This window comes from Zonotrichia albicollis, chromosome 1 (assembly GCF_047830755.1).
Source record: "Zonotrichia albicollis isolate bZonAlb1 chromosome 1, bZonAlb1.hap1, whole genome shotgun sequence".
Classification (NCBI taxonomy): Eukaryota; Metazoa; Chordata; class Aves; order Passeriformes; family Passerellidae; genus Zonotrichia; species Zonotrichia albicollis.
This window is the reverse complement of record NC_133819.1, coordinates 103,477,710-103,498,772: the sequence shown is the minus strand read 5'-3', so window position 1 is coordinate 103,498,772 and position 21,063 is coordinate 103,477,710. Positions and strand designations below refer to the sequence as shown.

The 21,063-nt window shown below is 38.4% G+C and overlaps 1 protein-coding gene and 1 long non-coding RNA gene across 2 annotated transcripts; one reads left to right on the top strand and one right to left on the bottom strand.

The window, feature by feature from the left end:
• Positions 1-5,687: 5,687 nt before the first annotated feature.
• NDUFV2 (NADH:ubiquinone oxidoreductase core subunit V2) lies at positions 5,688-18,872 on the top strand. Its single transcript, XM_074548602.1, has 8 exons — positions 5,688-5,849; positions 6,899-6,961; positions 12,606-12,668; positions 12,754-12,870; positions 14,452-14,620; positions 15,827-15,936; positions 16,652-16,728; positions 17,588-18,872. The coding sequence occupies exons 1-8, from the start codon at positions 5,808-5,810 to the stop codon at positions 17,679-17,681; spliced, it is 735 nt and encodes a 244-aa protein (XP_074404703.1). The 5' UTR covers positions 5,688-5,807; the 3' UTR covers positions 17,682-18,872.
• LOC141730474 (uncharacterized) lies at positions 6,955-16,645 on the bottom strand. The gene is made up of 3 exons (XR_012581993.1): positions 15,986-16,645; positions 10,826-10,869; positions 6,955-8,447 (listed from the first exon to the last, which is right to left on the bottom strand). It is a non-coding gene; the product is annotated as an uncharacterized LOC141730474 (long non-coding RNA).
• Positions 18,873-21,063: the final 2,191 nt, after the last annotated feature.

The following is a 21,063-nucleotide window of genomic DNA, read 5'->3' as shown; positions in this document are numbered from 1 at the left end:
TTCAAATCTATTTTGGCAATTCTATTGAATTTGACTTTAACCTCACCCACTCAATACCCACCAGGCTGTTCTCAAGTTTTAGCTTTTCCATCTGCTAGTCCTACATGGAGAAGGATTTGGGGAAGAAGGCATCCCAGAAAGATTAATCTGCATACTGCAGAAAAGAGGAAATTTGTTCTTGAAGACCATGACAAAGCAATGCAACCTGTTACTAAAGCTGTGACCATTCTGGTCATGCAGGGTTTTTGTAAAAAGACGTTTTGTTACTGACCACCAGGAGTTGAAAAGAAAACTGCCTAAAACTCCATCCAATTATGGTTTTCCCATATTTGTCTCCACTGAAAATTACATTTAATTCTTCTCCCATCTCCCAGATACCTTTCAGAACTTGGTAATACAATAACTCACAAAACATCAAAACAATCATTTACCCAGTATGAGGTGGGGAGAGACCTCAGAGAGGGACTGACAAGAATTAGAGTACATGCAGGGAGTAGCTGTCTACAGGAGGGTTCATCTGGATTGCTTGCCTGAGAGGTGGAGAGAGATTGCCTCAGTAAATTCTGAGTGTGGGATGCTACAGGCTGTAACCTCACTGGCTGCATTTGGTCAGCATCCTGAAGCCCAGATTACAAATCCAGGGCCATGCCACAGGGATTACTGTGCTGCTTGGAGCCTGTGGAAGCAACATTCAGACTCCTATCTCTGCCAACACAAGATGTGAGGTTCACAGGCACTGTGGGAGGAAGATATAAATAATAAATGAGCTATATAATGACAGCTAGCTGTACCTAATTATAGTTCTAGTTGCCCTTTTGAATAAAGAAAGTTCAAAGCTGCTGCAAAAAGAGGCTGATACCTTTTCTGAATGGTGTTTGAACTTCAGAGATTATTAACATGAAAAAGTGAGGATATGCCAATGGAAGCCACACCAGCCTGTCATAGCCTCGTTGAAGAGAGAAGCAATGTCTCTAAGACCAGTTTATTTACACATCAAAACATTCTTCATCTTAAATTAATATTTAGCCTGAATACAGAAGCAATTCAAGAATTAAAATTAAATTGTGTACATTATCTGGAAGATGTTCTTCCTTACAGCTTTTGCTGACTTGGGAGATTAATTTAGGAAAGTAGCTCTGCAGGCTCTGTAGAAAGGGAGCACAGGGGTCAGCTAACTCCAGAAAGAGTGCAGGTCCCTAGCCTGGGCATTTAAGTATCTAATGCTAAGTGTGTGAATGTGGTGAGGAGGTGAATGTATTTACCTCCTCATTCCTCTCTATTCATTCAGAAGAATTTGTTCCTAGTGCCCTTCCTATGCTGCAAATCAGGGTTTATGAATGTCTGATCACTATGAATTGAATTTCTCTCAGATTAGGAGAAAAACAGAGCCCATGGAATAGGATGCCCACGGAATTGGTGGGCTTGTGTTCTTTTCCAGCTCTTGGTGACTTCTTGTGGCTTACTGGGGGTCAGTACACATTTTCCTCACATTTTTCTATCTGTAAAATAAATTCAATAATTCCTCATCACATTCTAAAATAAATCTTCATCTTTGGGTAACAAAGTTGTAATTACATACTATGATTATTTTGTTCCCAGCACAACTATCTATCTACATTTAAATTATCATTACATATTTCTAAATAATCTGAGTAGTATCTTAAATTAGGATTATTTTTAAACTTTGTGTGCATTTACACTTTCATACATAATATGAGATGTACTTTCACATAAAAGTTAAACTACTACAGTATATTGAAACAACTGCATTTATAGAAAGTCCAAATACAATTTCAAAGGACTTGTAAAATGCACAATGCCTTTGGGCAAATAGTTAACAAAAGTAATTGTAGGTTGTTTTGATTCCATGTTCTATGTGCCTTCGCATTTTCTTTTCAGTCTCTTGTAGTTATTTCGCTAAAGAAGAATTTTCTGTGGAAGTGGTTCCATGTGCAATCTCTCCACTGCCCATACAGTCATCTTTTGTTGGAAAAGCTCTTCTGTGATGCTAATAAATACCCATTTTAATTTTTACAGTTCATGGGTGAGTGTGTTAAGCAAGCAGGCACTTTGCCTCTAGAAATGGGTCTCAGGTTATATTTTACACTAATTTTTCTCTTAGTACATGTCATTTTTTGATTAACTAAAGCTAACCTATCAAAAGGATAACAACATTTATTAGTCTGAAACACTCCTGGGTATACAGGTTGGTTTTCTGTACAGCACTGCAACATGAATATTGCAACTAAGAATGTTTTGTTTTCCAATGTTTTATGGTCTTAATTATTTAATATGACCTCTTGTGTTTGTCCCCTGTGTTTTCTACACTTCCTAAAATAGATCTCTGTACTGGTTAAATACAAACATACTAATGTATTAAAAAAATTTTTTTTGAAAGACCAGAGAGATCTTAATAGCCTTTATTTTTTCTCTTTACATACATGACACCAGAGCTATTTAAAGGTATTTTAATGGGATAAAAAGCCTCTGATACCATCTGATAGATTTTAGGTTCTCTCCAGAGGTCTTGCTTTCAAAATAATCTCTTCTAATGGCTTGCCAACATTCACAGTCCCCACACTGCAAATTAAATGCTATTTATATTACTTAATGCTAGAGCATGTATTTGTGGATGCCCCATCCCTGGAGGTGTTCCAGGCCAGGTTGGATGGGGCTCTGAGCAACCTGGCCTAGTGAAAGGTGTTCCTGCTCATTGAAGGGGGGGTTAGAACTAGCTGATCTTTAAAGTCTCTTCTAACTGTGCTATGATTCTATGATTCTAAAATAATAAAAATCTAACATTTTCATGTATGATTGGTTAATATTACTTGTACTGCTGTGGCTGAAAGTACTACTTTTGAATGTCAGAAAATATACAGTGAATGCCTGTAAATGTGTACATGAATAATGGGTTAAAGATTAATGAAAGCTGATTTGTTTATTTTTGTATTTCAAAATGGAGAGTAATGTAACAGCCATTAAATATCCCTACTATTATTTACATATAAGTCCAAAGCCTGAAAGCAATTATTGGGCATAATGCATACTAATAAAGAAATCAAATGGCACAGAAATTAATTATTTGATTGCAAGTGAAAAAATGAGGTTTATGAACAAGGAAACAGTAAAAACAAATCAATGAAATACCAAATACTGTAGCAGTACTTAAATTAAAAATGCTGATAGTATCTGCCAGCATTGAGGAAATCATGAATAAGTAGCAGGAACACAACCACTACAGTGAACCCAAATGTGAAGGGCAGTAATCTAATCAGAGCTAGTACCACATCGTGCCTGATCCCCAGTGCAAATGAAAAGTATTCTGTTAAAAGGACTTTAATTACACTAACAGCTCCCAAGTATACCTGTGCACATATGTTTATATCCCTGTAGGTATACATACAATTATCTGAAAGAGCAATAAATATCCTAAAATATACTGATACATGCAATGTTTCCTGTTTTGGGTTTTCCCTAGAGCTGTCTGTGTGATGTACTGTGGCACTTGTCTCCTCATACACCAGATTTCAGGAAACCTTTCTTTGTTCAGGTGCACTTACACAGGCATGGCCACCATGGCTCTCACTGACCTGGCCTTTTGTCCCAACAAATGCCCTGATGGATCATTTTGACAGTAAAAATTCATGCCATAATCATGAAATCTTTTTAATACAATTTAGTTTGCTGTAGTGTAGCTAACCGTGCCTTTTTGAAAGTTTCTGCAAAATAAAAGAGGGTCTCTCAACATAAGTAAGCAGATGAAAAAGAAAGTTAGTGCTTTGGATGAAGGAAAACATTGTAAGGGAAGCTGAATTTTTGTTCTCCTGTGTACTTATTAAATGTAATTGTTTCTCACAGTGTAAACTTTCAAATAATCAGAGTTTTAGTAAAAAAATAAAATATGCATGGATAGATTTTCAATGTGAAATTAATGAAATTAATAAGGCTGCCCCACTGAAAGCCAGGGTAGATGAGAGGGTGGGGACTGCAGGGGAGATTCCTCCTCAGAGAGAAGGATGATATAGTAAGAGATGTTTGCCAATCTGGAATGCTGAGTACTCACTGGAATAAAAGACTTCCTTCTTGGCTGCTGTTCGAAAAATGTGCATTTATTTGACAATGGAAAGGGTACATTTGTGCTCCTCATCACAAGACCTGAATGATCAAGGCTCTGCACGAGGATGGACCTATGAACCACGTTCCTAAGAACCAGCTGCACCTAAGGAAGAGCCTGTTTCTCCCATCTAGCACAGATACATTGTGGATGCCCCATTCCCAGCAGTGCTCCAGCCCAGCTGGATGGGGCTCTGAGCAGCCTGGCCTAGTGGAAGATGTCCCTGCCCATGGCAGGGATTAGAACCCGATGATGTTTATGTTCCCTTCCCACACAAACCATTCTGATCCTCAGTTCCAACATCTGTACTGTATTAACTGGATTATGGTGTCATGTGATGTGAAAATGCGTATTTTATGATTGGCTTTTTGTAAATATTAAAATTATTATTATATGTGTAATATTAAAAAGTTATGCTGTATTAATTATTTTAAGTAGTGTGTTAAATATAGTTTTAGGTTATAACAATGTTAAAATAGAAACTATGTATGTGGGATATTTTTTTAAGAAAGGACTGAGGTACTTGCACTAGATAGCAGCCACAGGACACCTAAATCTTTCAGAGGAAGAGAATTTATTGCCTCTTATCAGAAGAAACCAACTTCTCCCCAGCTCGCTCAGTTCTGAAGATGCTGTCAGGATTAAGAGGAGGAAGTTGACACTGACCAGACAGAATCCTGTGTTTGAATGGAATTTATGCATTATGTATGAGGTGTATGAATATTCCACAGGCTATTGTTTTTAAAGGTTAATCCTCTGTTCACGTGTGTCTTTTTCTGGGCTTATTTTGCCCAGAAAAAGGTACCTGGACCATCCATAACTCTTTGTTCTTATTGTCTCGTATTGTCCTAAATACTAATTGTCCAAATTATTATTACTCTAATTATATTTCTGTTCTTAGAAACATTTTATTACTATTAAACTTTTAAAATTTTAAAAACAAGTGATTGGCGGTTTTCACACAAGGATGGACCTGTAAACCTTGTTGTGAGGAACCAGCTGCACCTAAGGAAGAGCCGGTTACTCCCATCTAGCCCAGCTAAATTGTGGATGCCCCATTCCCAGCAGTGCTCCAGCCCAGCTGGATGGGGCTCTGAGCAGCCTGGCCTAGTGGGAGGTGTCCCTGCCCATGGCAGGGGCTGGAACCAGATGATGTTTAAATTCCCTTCCAACACAAACCATTCTGTGATTCTGTGATCCTCAGTTCCAGCATTTGTACTGAATTACCTGGATTATGGTGTCATACGAGAACGTTTATCAGAAGCCAAAAATACAATGAATGTTTATTGTTTCTCCTAAAGGAGGACAAAACATAGGTGCGAGCCCTAACAACAAGCGGGTAGGAAGGTGGGAAACACAGGGCTGAAAAAAACCCCTTTTCCGCTGTTACCAGCGTTTGTTTCCGAAGGAATCTGTTTTCTCCACGCCGGTACGTGCCACAGAGGCTGAAATTCCCGCGGACACCCCAAGGCACCCCAGAGGCCGGGTCACCCGGCGGGCCGGGACAGCCCCGCTGTCAGGGGCAGCCCTCTGGCAGCCCCGCTGTCCGAGCGGGCACGCGCGCTGCGGGCGCGCCCCAGCGCATGCGCGCTGCGGGTCTCCTTGGCGCGGCTGGGCGGAGGGCGAGCCCGGGCCTCAAGGAGAGGGATCGGGACAAGGAGGCTCAGCAGGAGCTGGGATCGGCGCTGCCGCCATGCTCCTGTGCGCTGCTCTGCGCGCCGCTGCCGCACGCTCGGTAAGGGCTCCCCGCCACCGCCGGCCGGGAGCGGGAGAGGCCGCGCGACAGTGGGGAGGCCGCGGCGGGGCCCGGGGGTGGGGCCGTGCCTGGAGCCCAGTCTATGGACCGCGGACCCGCAGTACCGGCTCTTCTGCAAAGACGGCCTGGTCAGCTCAGTGTTCTAGCAGCGGCTCTCGCCGTGTAATGTCACGGGATAGCTGCAGCCTTTCCCTGCCATATGACCTGTCCCATCCCTGGGAGCGTTCGGGGCCGGGGTGCATGGGACTCTGAGCAGCCTGCTCCAGTGGAAGGTGTCCCCGCCCATGGAACGACATGATCTTTAGGTCCCTTCCACCTTGAAGCATTCTGTGATTTTACTTTAAGAAAGCTCAGAATTGCTCAAGAATCAAGTATTAAAATACACGTAATTTAATATAAAATTATTTTTAATAGAGTAAATACTTGCGGTAAAATTATCAAATCTTACTAATACTGGCCAGAATCTAAAAATCTTGATCTGTTCTGGCATGTTAGAGAGTACAGAGAATAGCTGAACAGAACTTGCATATGGGTCTGTGTTCTGTTCATTCTTCAGGTCAGTGTTTACATTTGCCCTCCTGTGCCAGTTCTCAGCGTTTGGTTCGATTAAGCTGAAGAAACATGCAAATGCTTACTGGAGAAGAACTTCAGTAGCAAATGCTTACTGGAGAAGAAATTCAGTAGCAGTAGTGGTTTCTGCAAGCTTTATAGCAGATAGTATGTAAAGTCAGAAATTGGGAAATTCTTCATGAAATGTTGGATGAGAATTTGTGTTCAAGGCGCTTAAATTAAGCAGTAGCGGAGTTAAAACCTTTAATTTCTACATTGTTTCAACTGGTCAAGGTGGGAGTCAAGATATTTGCTCTCCTAATAGTACAGGAGAGCCCTTAATAATCTCTTCTAGACTTACTGTAAATTATTAGTGATGGCAGTAGAATTAGTGGCTTCCAGTTAGAATGGCAATCAGACTGGTTGTGGAAGCAGCCACTGGCAGTATGTGCATTATTAACCCTGTACTTTGCTTGTAGGCAAGGCAGATCCGATACTTGCACGGAACAGCAGAGCGCAATGCCTCTGGAGCCTTATTTGTGGTAAATAATCTGCTTTACTCTAAGGGGGATGGGTCAGAAGAGTTTGGCATGTGCTTTTTCAGATCTGCCTAAAAGCTTCTGATGGGCAGAACTTTGCTGTAGAAACCTACTGGTATTTACAAAGAGGGTTTTTTTTCAATAGAGCCTTCTATTAGAGTTGTAATGGAGTTTTATTTTAGGCTTTGTTTTAGTTTTTGTCTCTTGTGTTTCTTGCCTTATATAGTGAAAATGCTCTGTAATTTGTATGTGCTTGCAGATGAGACTTTGTTTAAACTTTATTTCATTATAAACCAGTTCTTGTTTCCTTTATTTATTTTAGTTGAGTTTGTAATTGAATCTCATTAAACTTTTTGCAGGTGCGGTTTCTTGCTTTCTGAAATTTGCTGCAGAATTACCCATGGGCTCAGGTCCTAGCTGGGTTTACAGGAGTTGAAAATAATTCAATGAAAATGTCCTGTTGTGTGTGATACAGCAGGTCATACAATGAGTTGTAATTGAGGCCATTAAGCACTGTCATGAAAGGCATAAACAGTAGTAGTCATTGAAACAACTAAAAAGCCCTTGAATTTAAGTGTGTCAAGCAGCTGTGTTGTCTGTCTACCTCTGAAGAGAACCTGAAGCATCTCAAGAGAGTGTATATTTTGTGCCATTCTGCTTCATTCAGAGCTTTAGCTGGTCTGCAGTTTAACAGCTGAATATTTTGGCATTTTCCCAACACTTGGTGAAAATCAGCCCTTTACTAGAGTTGACCACTGTTGAAAACAGGTGCTCAGGATTTTTGGACACGTTGTTGTTGTTGTTATTTCCTTTCTGCAGCTGTCTCTACAGCTTTAATCATAAATGAAGTTAATAGGATCTCAGTATATGCTTTGTGTACTTTTCCAGAAATCTGAGCAGGAATTGGTGATTTACAGGGTGAGAGCTGGTGTTCAAGGCATAGAGGAAATGCTATAGTCTGGCAATTTAGGAAACTTCAAGTGTTGTTGGAGGTTGGTGAAGACAGGCAAAAGATGTCTTTGGCACCCTAATGGCTTTTATGTCTGACATATGAAGCTAGATAGCTTTGTAAATTCAAGATTTCTGTAATAGTTTAAATTATTTGCTGCAGGGAGGCGCCTGGTAACAGAGGAAGGCAAGTAGAAAATCTGTGTGCTTTGCAGATGTTTATGTAATAGCATCGTTGATGACTTATTCCACAGCAGAATTTTTGCTAAAGGAGCATAAGAGCTTGGTTATTCCTTGTTTTTTTCTCAGTTGTTTTCTAATAAGGTAATATTTGTTCTTCTCTGAAGTAAAAGGTAATGGGAAGAAGACAGTTGGATGTCACTATATGTGTGTGAAATTGTTTGCCCTAACTAAATTCCAGATGGTACTTAAAGTGGGAGATTTCAAGGGAAACTTGTCCTGCTGGTTTGAGACAAAGGCATTCTTTTCATCAACACCAGGTGTTCATGTACAATCAGAAAATTGGACTCCCCCTGGATTTCTGTAGAGGAAAAAAAATGTTAAGGTCTTTTTTGAATTACAAGCAGAAATGTCAAAAGTTTGTTTAAAAACTGCTTGTGCAGGACTCATGGGAATAACTCAGCCCTGTTGTGGGGGTCCCCTTAGTATGTCAGTTTACACACAAATGTCATGGGTTTGTTTTACAAAGCTTATTGCTGCTGCTTCTTGCACTTTTCATCTGTACATGAGGAAGGTAAATGCATGCAGTGTATTTGTGTTGTAACAGCAGAGGACAGGCTAGCAAGGGCCCTGGTTATCACAAAATCTAGTATTAAAAGGCATTTCTGATTGGCATGCCTGTGCTTCCCTTTGCAAACAGGTTACATGTTAACAGAAACACACAGAAGTCAGTAAGAGAACTTCTGCTGAAATGTTTTGGTATTCTGAAACACCCAGAAAGAGCCTTTCTCTCAATCATTAAAGTAAGTGCCATCACAGGCAGCTACATCACACTTCCAGTGAGAGGATAGCAAGTACAAAATTAGATTGATTGTTTGCCCATAGGAATGTAAGAGTGATGCTCCAAATTTCTACATTCTGATGGGTAGGGAAGGCCTGATTCCAGAGACATTTATTATGATTACCTTTCTTAATTGAAACATGCATTCTCTATACTTGACTTTTATCTGATTTTAGCCTTCTTATCAGCTAAAATTTAGCTCTGCTACTTCAGCGTTTTCAATACACAGACTGAGTTTCTTTAACACATCAACAGCCCTTGATGTGGGCTTTGTCATAGGGCTGCACATGGGTTTCAGCACAAAAGGTTGAAGAATTGCTCTATTCCAGGTTTAGTTACTTGTGAAGTTGGTCAGTGAGATACCTGTGTTTGAGACTACTTCTACCATTCTTTAAGTAAGAGTTTATATTTTGAGTTCTTTCAGAGTAGTGAATGTAGGGTACTTTCCCCTTAAAGGAGAAGTAATACATGTTTTTTCAGGGCTGATTTGATGTGGATTCTGAGCAGGTTGTTGCCCTAAACATTGCCCCTGCAGACCCCCCAGTTCTCTCATTTTGGTTTACAGTGCTTTGGACTGGTGTTTACCATAGAACATAGGTCAAGTTTCAGGCCAAGGTTTTGCAGTATACATGGAAACTAAATTATTCTAACTATTATGTTGTAATTCTTCAGTGCTCTGTAATAATTTTCTGTGTCAGGAAAGACAGATGGATCTGGGAAAGAAGAAAGCATAATAATAAAATGGCCCAGGTCGGTATAGCAAAAGGAATATGAGGTGACCATTCAGCAGCCTTAGTGGCTTCCATGGGAGCCACTGGCATTTGTGGCTTGGGTAGCCTTTGCAGTGAAGGTGTTCCTACTTAAATAGGCTCTCTTCTGCAATAGAAATGTGAAATTTCCACTCCCTTCGTACATACATTATTATCACATGAGACTGGGAAATTTGGGAGCATGAGAAGAGACTTGGAAGAAGACTTACGTGGGGGAGAGTGCAAAGAGAAGAGAGCCAGGCTCATTTCAGTGGTGCCAGGTGACAAGACCAGAGGCAATGGCCTCAGAGAGCATCAGGAAACACTTTTTCACTATGAGGGTGACAGAGCACTGGCATGGGTTGCCCAGAAAGGTTGTGGAGTCTCCCTTATTGGATAGATTCAGAAGAAGCCATCTGGACACAGTCCTGGGCAAGCAGCTCTGGGTGTCCCTGCTTCAGCAGGGGAGTTTGACTCACATGACTTCCAGAGGTGCCTTCCAACTTCAACCACTCTGTAATTTAAAATAACACTCTTTCCAATACAGTGTTCTTATTTCTCATCTTGCTCTCTAGAATCTGTATCCTAAAAAAACGTGGAAATGCACCCATGTAATTTAGAAGCATGTCAGTGTCTGTAAGTCTCAGATAAATGGCATTGTCAGACAAATGTAAGACTGGAGAACTTATATATATATATATATATATAAATTCCTAACTGCTTAGGAGTCCTAGAACTGTGTAAGCTCTTTGATGAAAACTGTCAAACTCTCCATGGCCCAGATGAAGCCCTTTCAGGAAAAGGGAAAATATAAAAGGTGACATGTTTTATTTATTGCTCGCCTCTGCTATAGCCTTTACAATATATCGTGAAACCTTGCTAGAGCTACACCTGTATTTTCCAATATAAACTCTTTATTATTCCTTTTCACATGTAGGGCATTTAAGGATATAAATTTAGAGATGATATGCTGAAAAGAACAGCTGCTTCAGACAAAGAGGGAATTTTTAATAAATCAAATACATTTATTTGCAAAAGCAATTGAGATGAAGTACAGTTGCTAACTATCAAATAGCTACAGAAGGCAAAATAATAGCAAAATAGGCATGCAGATTTGAGAAGGAAAAGCTACATTATGGAAATACTTACCATGAATTGTGGAATTGATCTGTGCAGCTAAGACATGGAAAGGTCTGTAAGGGAAAAAATAATAAAAGTTGTCCAGTATTTCCAATCAGTCTTCTCTCCATCAGCCTCTTTTTGAGAGCTTTTCAAACTCTTTTTCTACCAATAAAATTGGTAGAAGACACTCACCAAGACTAAATATGAGTCTGGAAGGGTCAGTCTGAAATAATGGGAATCGTGTTCCTATTATGTTGTAAACCACACAATGAGCAAGAAATTAACACTAAATAAAATATTAGTGTGTTCAAAGGGCATCATTCATCTTTCTGTAATTCCTGTTCTTATAGGAAAGTCATCCTTGGTGCAGTATTTATCCATGGTAGTTTTATGTTGGACTTGAAACTGTGGTGAGGGCACAGTGCTTTCAAACTGATGGTGGCAGTCATATTGTCTGCTTTGGGATATAGACAGGAAAAGCAAAGGTAATCCCTGGACAGACCAACAGATGTAGTTGAAGTATTTGCCTGTGCAATATTTCCATATTAAAATGTCTAAATCTGAGAATAGCTGTGGACCACACATATTCCAAGTTCTTCACTGATGATACAAACTTCACTTCAGTGTGCAGGTGTCTTGGCAATGCTGAGGTTTTCATTAAATCCTTTGCTGCTTAGTAAGGAGTGGAGCGTGTGCAAAATCACCCTCGGTTACTGGAGGAAATTATGCAAGTGCAAGTCAGTGGAGGGGGCTACTTTGTTCTAAATACACTTCTAAAGCTTTTATTATTGGCTAGTTGTGGACTACTTCTAACATCAAGCCTCAAGTATAGCTTGTATTTTCCCACAAACTTTCCTTTGGTTTGCAATTTTCTCAATTTGAAAACCGTATGAAGTTAAGAATTAAACTTAACTATAGGTATTTAAAGGAAACCAACATGAGCTGCTTAGAGACAGCTAAAAATTCTGTGCAGGAACATTTTCTGGTGGAAAAGAATTTTCATCAGAACTAAGATTTTACTACAGGAAAATGTTACTTTTTTCAAGACCTCCAGATTTGTATTTTCTGACTATAGAAGGAATAATTAAAATTTGAGTTTCCCTAGAAGACCACCTTAAAAATAACTTAATAGAATAATTAGAAAAAGAACTAATTAGACTATTATATTTCTTATTTTGGAAATACTAATTCAGAATTCTGCTTCTTACATTTTGATTTGGAACTGTATGTAAAATGAAAATGTTGAAATCCATTACAAATCAAAACAATATATTAAAATGGATTAATAATGTGTTTGAATGTGTAGATGTTTTAATTCTGCAACAAACTTCTTGATGAATTGTGCAGCTTTTTAAAAATCAATGTTTTATGGTAAAGGGAAAAATGAACTGTTGTTTTAGTCTCTTGTTTATTAAGGTATTAACCAGAGTGCTCTTACTCTGCCAATTGTAAATTTGAACATAATTATCAAACTGTATTAACAGTATTAAAAATATGTATTTTGATAACAACACCATACATTTTCTCAATATATAATTTCATGTATTTCTCAGTAAATAATTTCTTTAATAGGAAGTAATGGGAATAGGTAATGATTTTCAAGAGTGATGAAATAATTATCAATATTTTGATAACTTTCCCAAATATATTTAATCACTTTGGTGCTACATTTTTATGTGGAATATATAGTTTTTATTCAAGCAGCTCAACCATAACTGTGTAATGAGAAGGTATTTTACAACAGTAAATATGTCCTGAATATTTTTCTAACAACCCATTTTTACACGTTTTTCTTCTTTTTTTGAAGCATAGAGACAGTCCTGAAAACAATCCAGATACTCCATTTGAGTTCACACCTGATAACCTAAAGGTATGCAGACAAAAAAAAAAAGTTCAATACACAGACTTTGTCTTTAGAACAGTACTGATTGTTTTCCTTCTTTGCCTTTAACCAGCGAATAGAAGCGATCATAAACAACTACCCAGAGGGACACAAGTCTGCAGCTGTCATGGCAGTACTGGATTTGGCCCAAAGACAGCATGGATGGCTGCCCATATCGGCTATGAACAGGGTATTTAGTACTTGATTATCTTTCAAGCATAATTTTATTGCTTTCTTTCAATATCTTACTAGAATATTAATGTTGATTAATGAAAGCTTACTAATATGGGAATTTACATGTGGCACAGAATTGGGAGAATTCCCTCTGAGACTACATTTTTAAAAATAAAAGGGAAAACTAATGCAGAAAATCTCAGGACTCTGTTTATATAATATTAGCCCATTGCTAGAAACTACAGGCAGAACAAATAGAAAATTAGGTAAAACCTATTCAGATAGGCTCTTCTCCCAGAGTGATTGTAGATATAGGAACAGAGACTTGATTTTGTTCACTGCTGAATGCGGGGGAAGAAGAAAAAGGTAATGTCAGTGGAGCTTTCTTCCTCCCAGATTAATGGCATTTCATCCATTGCCTGGATTATACTTAGTCTCTAAATCTGTAAGGACTCTGCAGAGCAATGTTAGTGTAGTTGATGTAAGGAGCGTTGAGTAACAACTCACAGCAAGTGCCCAGAAGACTTGTCAGGTTAATTATTAAAATTGTTTCAAAATAACCAGGCAAACAACTACACTGCTCCGAAGTGAGAGGCTGCATGACAGTAACCAAACACCAAGAAACAAAAAAATCTGGTTTATATTCGTATGGATAAATCTGTTGTACTTTGTGTTACCATCTGGCATACTATTAATTTTACAGTGTAAAGTTTTAAATTCAGTTTAAGGTGGGGATTGTGAGCATTAGAGGAATGACTGAAGGAGGTGAATGAGCATTTAAAGAAAGGCAACTTACAGTTGTCTGCTACAGTTTCTACAGCATAACATAAAGCCTCAAAGCTCCATTAATGCTGGCAGTGTATATTACTTATTTTCAGTTTCAGGTTGATAGTATGTTTAAAGTGATCTTAAGGCTTTTAAGTGAACAGATATTTTCCATGATTTGTTATTTGCCTGCTAGAGAAATTGGAACATAAAACAGTTACACTATTGAAACCAGAGCCAGTTCTCAACTTGAGCAGTTTGCCAGGGTTCCGTGTTAATGAGATCAGGGATACTTGCACTAGAACTGGCTCCATGGAGAACATACTCCAATCCTTACTTATTAGCTGGGACAGGAATCTGCAGGTGTAGCCTGGTGTGTCACAGAACTGAGGGAGACCTGCTCTGTATGAATTAGATAAGCACAGTACCAGCTTAAAGGTATTCCTTACCAAAAGGCTTCCATGGATTAGTGTGAGCAGGCTCGTACAGGTTGGTTCATTCACACAGCCCAAGTGCAGTGTGAGCTGGAGCTGACTCCTTGCATCCCCTTGTGTCTCACAAGAGATCCTGGAGGGGAGCTGACTCAAGCTCTTCACTCTGCTGATCCACAGCTTAGCAGAGTTTGTGCTCAAGCAGGGTGATGCCACTCAGAGAACTCAGGTGTCCGGTCTTGGCGCTTGGAATAAAATACATTTGTGCTTTGATAGCCACCCCCACCCCCCCTACTTACCTGTTACTGCAAACAGGACAGGTGACTTCACTGAAATGGTTTGCTAAATGCCTTTACTGCTGCCCTCTGAGAATTCACTGTAGCATGTTTTGCCTGTCACAGGTGGCTGAAGTTTTAGACATGCCTCCCATGAGAGTCTACGAAGTAGCAACCTTCTACACCATGTACAATCGCAAACCTGTTGGGAAATACCACATCCAGGTCTGCACCACCACGCCGTGCATGCTGCGAGACTCTGACAGCATTTTAGAGGCCATTAAGAAGAAACTTGGTACGACACAAGTTTGTAATTTACTTCTTATATTTTTGTACCTTTTTTAGTGGTACTGAAGTAAAATTCTTCATATAGTGGAAGGAAAAAACTGGCCTTGTTGAGCTTTATAAGGTTCACATGGACCCACCTCTGTCCTGTCAAGGTCCCTTTGGATGATAACATGATGTTAACATAATTTTTGAGTTCTCCATGGGAAAAGTCAATTGAGAATGGTGCATCATGGGTTGTAAGGAATACTCAGTGGTTTTGTGTATGGGTTGAGGTTTTTTCCTCCTTTTTGGGTGGTTATGGGGAGAAGAGAGGGTAAGATAGCAACTGACAACTCTTCCCCTTCTATGAAAAGCTGTGTTAACTTTTTCTAAGAACCGGTGATAAGAGCTGCAGAACAGCTGCCCGTCATCTGTAATTTCATATACTCTGTTGTCTGAAAAGGGCATATTTAGATGAAATGTCTTGTTACTGTATAGCTTAATTTCAAGTGAAACTCTCAGCTTGAGGAATCAAAGCAGTGAGGATGATTCTGTAGTCTACTGAGACAGGCCTTACTTATAACTTTGATTATTTCCATTCCATTCCTATTAGTAAATGGAGGAAAACTGCTTTTCAGTATTCTTCCTTCCATGGAGTATTTTGTAGAGATCAGATTCTGAGATGTTACTTGGACTAACTCACATATTGGGGAAGGTCTGTATCTCTAGCAGTAGATCAGTAACATGCCATGGATGCTAAGTATGTGTACAGTTTGGTAAATCATCTTTTGTGTATAACTTGAAAGTTGTTTATGAATTTGTAGCTAACAATATTTGGATGTTGGTTAACTTGGGAATATTCAACACTGTATATTAATGCATTTCCTGTCAGCACACAAAAGCTATGTGCCCCTATATTTCCATTTTATTGTACTGATTACTAAAAATGTTCTTGAGTAGACCTGTTGTGTTTCTTAGAATTGTCATTTCATGGTTATTTTTCAGTGATTCATACCTGTAAACAAGGTCTCAAAAATGTATCTGAAAATTGACTTAATGGTTCATTAGAAACTTCTATTTAATGGAAACATTTCTGACTATTTAAGGGCACTTAACTTTGCAAATGCTTTTAAGGCCCAACTACAAGTAATGCAGTCTCTATGGAGTACTTAGATTCATGCTTTATTACTCTTGTTCATAACCACTGCTAAACCTAATTAATTTATTGGTTTAGGTATTAAAGTTGGGGAAACAACATCTGATAAGCTCTTCACGCTGACAGAAGTGGAATGTTTAGGTGCTTGTGTAAACGCACCAATGGTACAAATAAATGACAATTACTATGTAAGTACTGCATCCCCTTTTAAAAGATGAAGCTTCTTTGCTGGCTTACCTGTATTTTCCAGTTGTTCCAGATTGTGAAGTCGTGGTCAGTTTTCCAATTTCTATTGACACGAAGTACTCATTTCCCGCAGCATCTTTTAGTTTCTTGGCCTCTTGCTAGAACACTTCATTTGTATCAGTGTATTTTTCATTTCAGTTACTGTCTTGATTATACAAAAGGAGTGATGCATTTTTGTGATTGTGGTCTGTTGTAAATCTGGAATTTTTAAATAGGTATTTGATAAGCTTTTGAAAGCATTTTAAAGCAGTCTGTTGCAAAGTACACACTAATTTAAGAAGTGATGTCTTGAACTGTACTCAAAATCTTTTTTTTGCAGCCGGCACCATTCTGCATGACATTATGTGTCATGGCACGTGTGCAGTGGGTAAGGCAGAGATCCAGCTCCCTAATATGAGGAAGCTGAAAACACAAACATTGTTTGTTTTAACACAATTTCTGCAACTACACGCAAAATAAAGTTTCAACATTTAAATGACAGTAGACTTTTCAATTTTCCTGCAGGAAAATTCTTTAAGCCACTATGTGTGTTAATGGATAGGATCAAAATTACCTCTGCTAGGGTCACACTGATCTGATAAATTTGAAGTGCTGCATTTAGCATAACTGGTGACTCTCAGTTTTGTCAGTAATCTTTTTTTTTTTTTTTTTAAACAGGAAGATTTGACACCCAAAGATATTGAAGACATAATTGATGACCTGAAGCTTTGCAAAGTTCCCAAACCAGGCCCAAGGTTAGCTATATTTATTACAAGCTATAATATATAATTGCCTGTGTTTATAAATTATATAAATGATATCGGTCACCTACACGAAGGTGATACTTCTGAGAAACTAAATTACTTTTCTAGTGATTTGAAGCTAAAAAGGATTAATTAATTTCCTGAACAGAAGTGCATGTATTCAAAGCCAAAACAAACTGGTAAGAACTGAGAATTTACATGTTCTTGGTGACTGACCAGAGGAGCAGGGAATGTGAAAACATGAATTCTGATTTGTCTTAGTCCTTAACAGATGAATGATGTCACCTGTTGGAATTTTTGCCTAGATCATTTAAACCAACAAATTCCTGTTGGTTGGCTGGTTGATTTTAAGTTAGTGAGAAAGGTGTTACTGCTGAACTTTTCCTATCTGTTATTTCCCACTGTTCTTTGTTAGCCCACCTACATTTGTGTCAATGGGGAAATTAATTTGATTTCGGTGTTACTTATTCCTGTTGTTTCTATAAAGATGTTTTGAGTACAAGAACAATAATCTTAAAACAGTTTCAAAAAAACACAGGGAAGCATCCATCTATAACGAAACTGACTGATAAAATGTGATGCTGCCTGGCCAACTATAAATGAATATAAAAGACAACAAGTGGTCCTAGCTTGCATTTCAGTTGTGAATTTTTCTGTCACTACTTGGATTTGGAAACCTTTCACTTTAACAGCTACATCACACTTTTTCTGAAGGTTGAATGGGAAGGACAAAACAAAAATTAGTGGCTTCAGCCTTACGTCAGATTTTTGACTGTCTTCTATCATATGATTAAACAGAATCTGAGTTTTTACCGATACCAGCAATGAATAAACTGCTTTCATTTTTCAGGAGTGGACGTTTTTCTTGTGAGCCAGCTGGTGGCCTTACTTCCCTGACTGAACCACCCAAAGGACCAGGTTTTGGAGTTCGAGATGATCTCTAAGGATTTTTGTAATATAAGATGAACTGTCTGAAAAGAATAAAGTATCTTCAATCCCAGTAAAATTATGTACATTCTAATGTTTTGCTTTTAAAAATTAACAGTAATTAGACTACCTAACTTACTGGGGTTTTAAATACAGTTTAATCACAATTCCAGATTACAAGAAAAGTGTTCTGTAGACTGTGTGAGGTGACTCTTTGAGCATGTCCACTTATGGTCAACGAGAGATGAAAAGTTGCATCTTTTGATCTGTCATTGAAAATTTCAGCTTTTTCTAAAGCTCTTTGAAGAAGCAACAAAACTAAATTACAAATCTGGCAAAGGCACAAGGAACCAAAAAGAAAGGAGATCTGACAAAACTTCATCAAGTTACTTTTATTGGCAATTTATTATCAAACAAACACACACAAACAAGAAAGGTTATCTGAGTTGTGTTGTATAAAAAAATTATAGGCTCAGTTAGAAGTGGTTTCTTAAGCTTAATGCTTCTTAATATCATTCTGTAATCAGGAAAAATGTAAAGCCCCAAAGAGCAGCAGTATTCTACTAAAAGAATTAATAGCAACAGACACCAACTAACTTCCTTTGCAAGTTTATTTAGTACAGACAACGTATGGAGTTGGGAGAAGACAGAATACGTTCAACATGTGCTTAAGGGTAATAATATCTGACACTGGATCTTTGATTCACAGATCCTTCTTTGACCTTATTACTGTGCACCATCTACTTGCAAGAACTAATCTGTGTGAAATTGAGGAATTTCTTTCAATATAAAAAAGCTGAAGATAATTTTTTAAGAAATGGACTGCATACTGATACTTCATACCTATGCTTCTAAAACTGGGCATATGCTTTAGCTACACAGACATACATTTCCATGTAAATTAGGAAATGTGGACACATCAGTCACCTGAGACAGGCATAGTGTGTCTGTCTTGCCTCAAATCTGCCATGGAACTTATATTTGTAAATTGATGAGAGAGATGAAGCTTAACTGTATCATTTATAATTTTATTCTACATTATATTTAGTTTGTTTTGATAGTCTAATTAATAGTACTTCACCAAACTATTCTCCCTCTTCAGAGTTAAATGGTGTTTTTACAGATTACCTGCATAATGGCCATGTCATGTAGTCAATTCATGCACCACCATTTCAGCACGCTCTGTGAAGTTCCTTCACATGCCATTATCAACAGTAATACTGCTTTTTTAGTTTTGGGAACATAATAGAGCTATAAACCATTTGTATGAGAAACTTGCTATCTCTTCCATATTACTATATTTATAAAATGAAATAATTGCATGGAAAATGGAAAAGAAAATTCAATAAATACATACAATTCATAAGTGAAGCAGTTTCTGAACAAGCATGAAAAAAAAAATCCTGTGTAGAAGCAGCACAGAACATAGTGCACAGGAGAAAATAGAATGGATTGAAATCTTATCTGTCATTTAAAGCCTCTGAATGCTCTTCTGAAAGGTCACTCCATGTTTGTAATAGCCTCAGGCCTTGCAGCAGGCCAGGCGTCTGGCACTGTGTGGCACTTCTCTGGAGACATGAGATGAGGCAGACTGCATCTCACATCTTGATGCAAAGACAGACTCATTTCAGTATCCCAGCCTGAGTACGCTGTTTGTTCCATTTTAACAGCAAAGCTGTGTTCTAGTTCATACAGCTTTACCTTATCCTAACCTTTGAAGAACATGTGGAATACAAGTGAGGATGTTACAAGCATTGTGGAACTGTACTGGGGTACAGTTATTCATGGTTTTGTATGTAACAGTGAAATCCCATTCACTGTTGAAGGGGAACAGTTTTGGACCTGCCAAGGCTGAAACATCCAACTATACAAAAACAAAGCTCTAGAATGCCAGACTCCACCCATTTTTAAAGCCAGAAAGAATTTGTAGCCTTATCCCACTTTTCTCCCCAATTTATTCCATCTGCACGTGACGATTTTGATGTGTGCTTCAGGAGCAGAACATGGATCTCCACAGCTCCCATATTTTGGAGACTGTTAGTGATGTTCCACAAACAAGTTGTCAGTCATTCTGATGCAACATCTGAGAATCTGCCAATCACTTGACTAGAATAGAATAATTTATATTATCCCTACCGCATGGCACAAATCTGATACATCACTCTTTAAACTGAGTACTGAAGGGACAGCTACAGGACTGTGAAATGACTGTAGACAAATAAGAAAGTAACTACTACTCTCTCATCTTATCCTCTTAATTCGTCAATCATCAATATGAGGCTTTATGGTTCTGGCTTCTCCTCAAAAAAGTTTGGGCAATCATTGTTTAAATGGTTTTTAAAAAATCACATCCTGTGTTATTTCAGGTTTTGAAATTCGAACATTTCAAACATCTCAAGCAGAAATACACATTCTGCATGATTTGTTACATGTAGCTGTTTATTATATACATTAAATTATTTTCACAATGGTAACTTAGGCAGGATTGTGAATTGCAAGGTGATAGTTATGAAAGAGTTGCAGAATAGTGCAAGAATTGATACATCCCAGTTCTCTGTTCTGTTTTTTAATAGTTGTAGATAATACCTTGTGCTAGCTTTTACTAGTATTAAAAATGTATATTTTATATACATTTGCAGTAAGACATTTTTGGTAACAAATATTAAGACCGAATTGTCATTATTCTCAATAGCAGATGGCCACTAACATTAATTCTAGGCAGTAGCACTAACCTGTCAAATAATTACACACTTGCAATTCAACTGTTCCAATCAAGCAGTTAATATCCTGGATTATAAGAGTACTGGGTGGTAAGTTCAGCAAAAAATGAGTCAACTACTGCACCAGTCCACACGTTCCTGAAACTGGTGCTCCAGCACCAACAGAGTCTGTGTTTTCAGTGGTCTTGTTTGCTTCTCCCAAATGAGGCAAAAGTTAAAGAACTCTCGTATTAAGTCTCTAAACGTGGAAGATAACAAAGTAAAAGAAACTGGGAAAGAAAAAAATAAAAAAGACTACCTTGAGAAGATTTTAAAATAGGTAGTCTTGAGAAAGGAAATGTGATTTAAGACACAGAAGTACAAGACACCAAAATAATCCACTGGACTGCAAGAGTGGGAGATGATTCTTTCTTTTGGTGAAGACAGAAGGAAGTAAGTGTGGAGTAACAGGAAATTCTATATAGCCAATGAAGTGTGTGATGGTGGATAACAGAAAAGATTTCCATGACCACCACACACTGCTAGAAAAATGTTATCTGGAACAGTGTTCTGTCATTCAATAGGGAGAAGCAGTGAGATTCCATTCCACCTGTGCAGGATGTTTGCTGGCCCCATGGGCTGACCTGCCAGTTACCTACCAGAGGCTGGTGCACACACTTCCACCTGTGTGGCACCTGCA

What these genes read in the sequence shown, in the direction of transcription:
- NDUFV2 (XM_074548602.1), top strand. Translation starts at nt 5,808, where the DNA reads ATGCTCCTGTGCGCTGCTCTGCGCGCCGCTGCCGCACGCTCG. An exon ending in CCTCTGGAGCCTTATTTGTG is followed by an intron (nt 6,962 to 12,605) that starts GTAAATAATCTG and finishes CTTTTTTTGAAG; the next exon opens with CATAGAGACAGTCCTGAAAA. An exon ending in GGCCATTAAGAAGAAACTTG is followed by an intron (nt 14,621 to 15,826) that starts GTACGACACAAG and finishes TTATTGGTTTAG; the next exon opens with GTATTAAAGTTGGGGAAACA.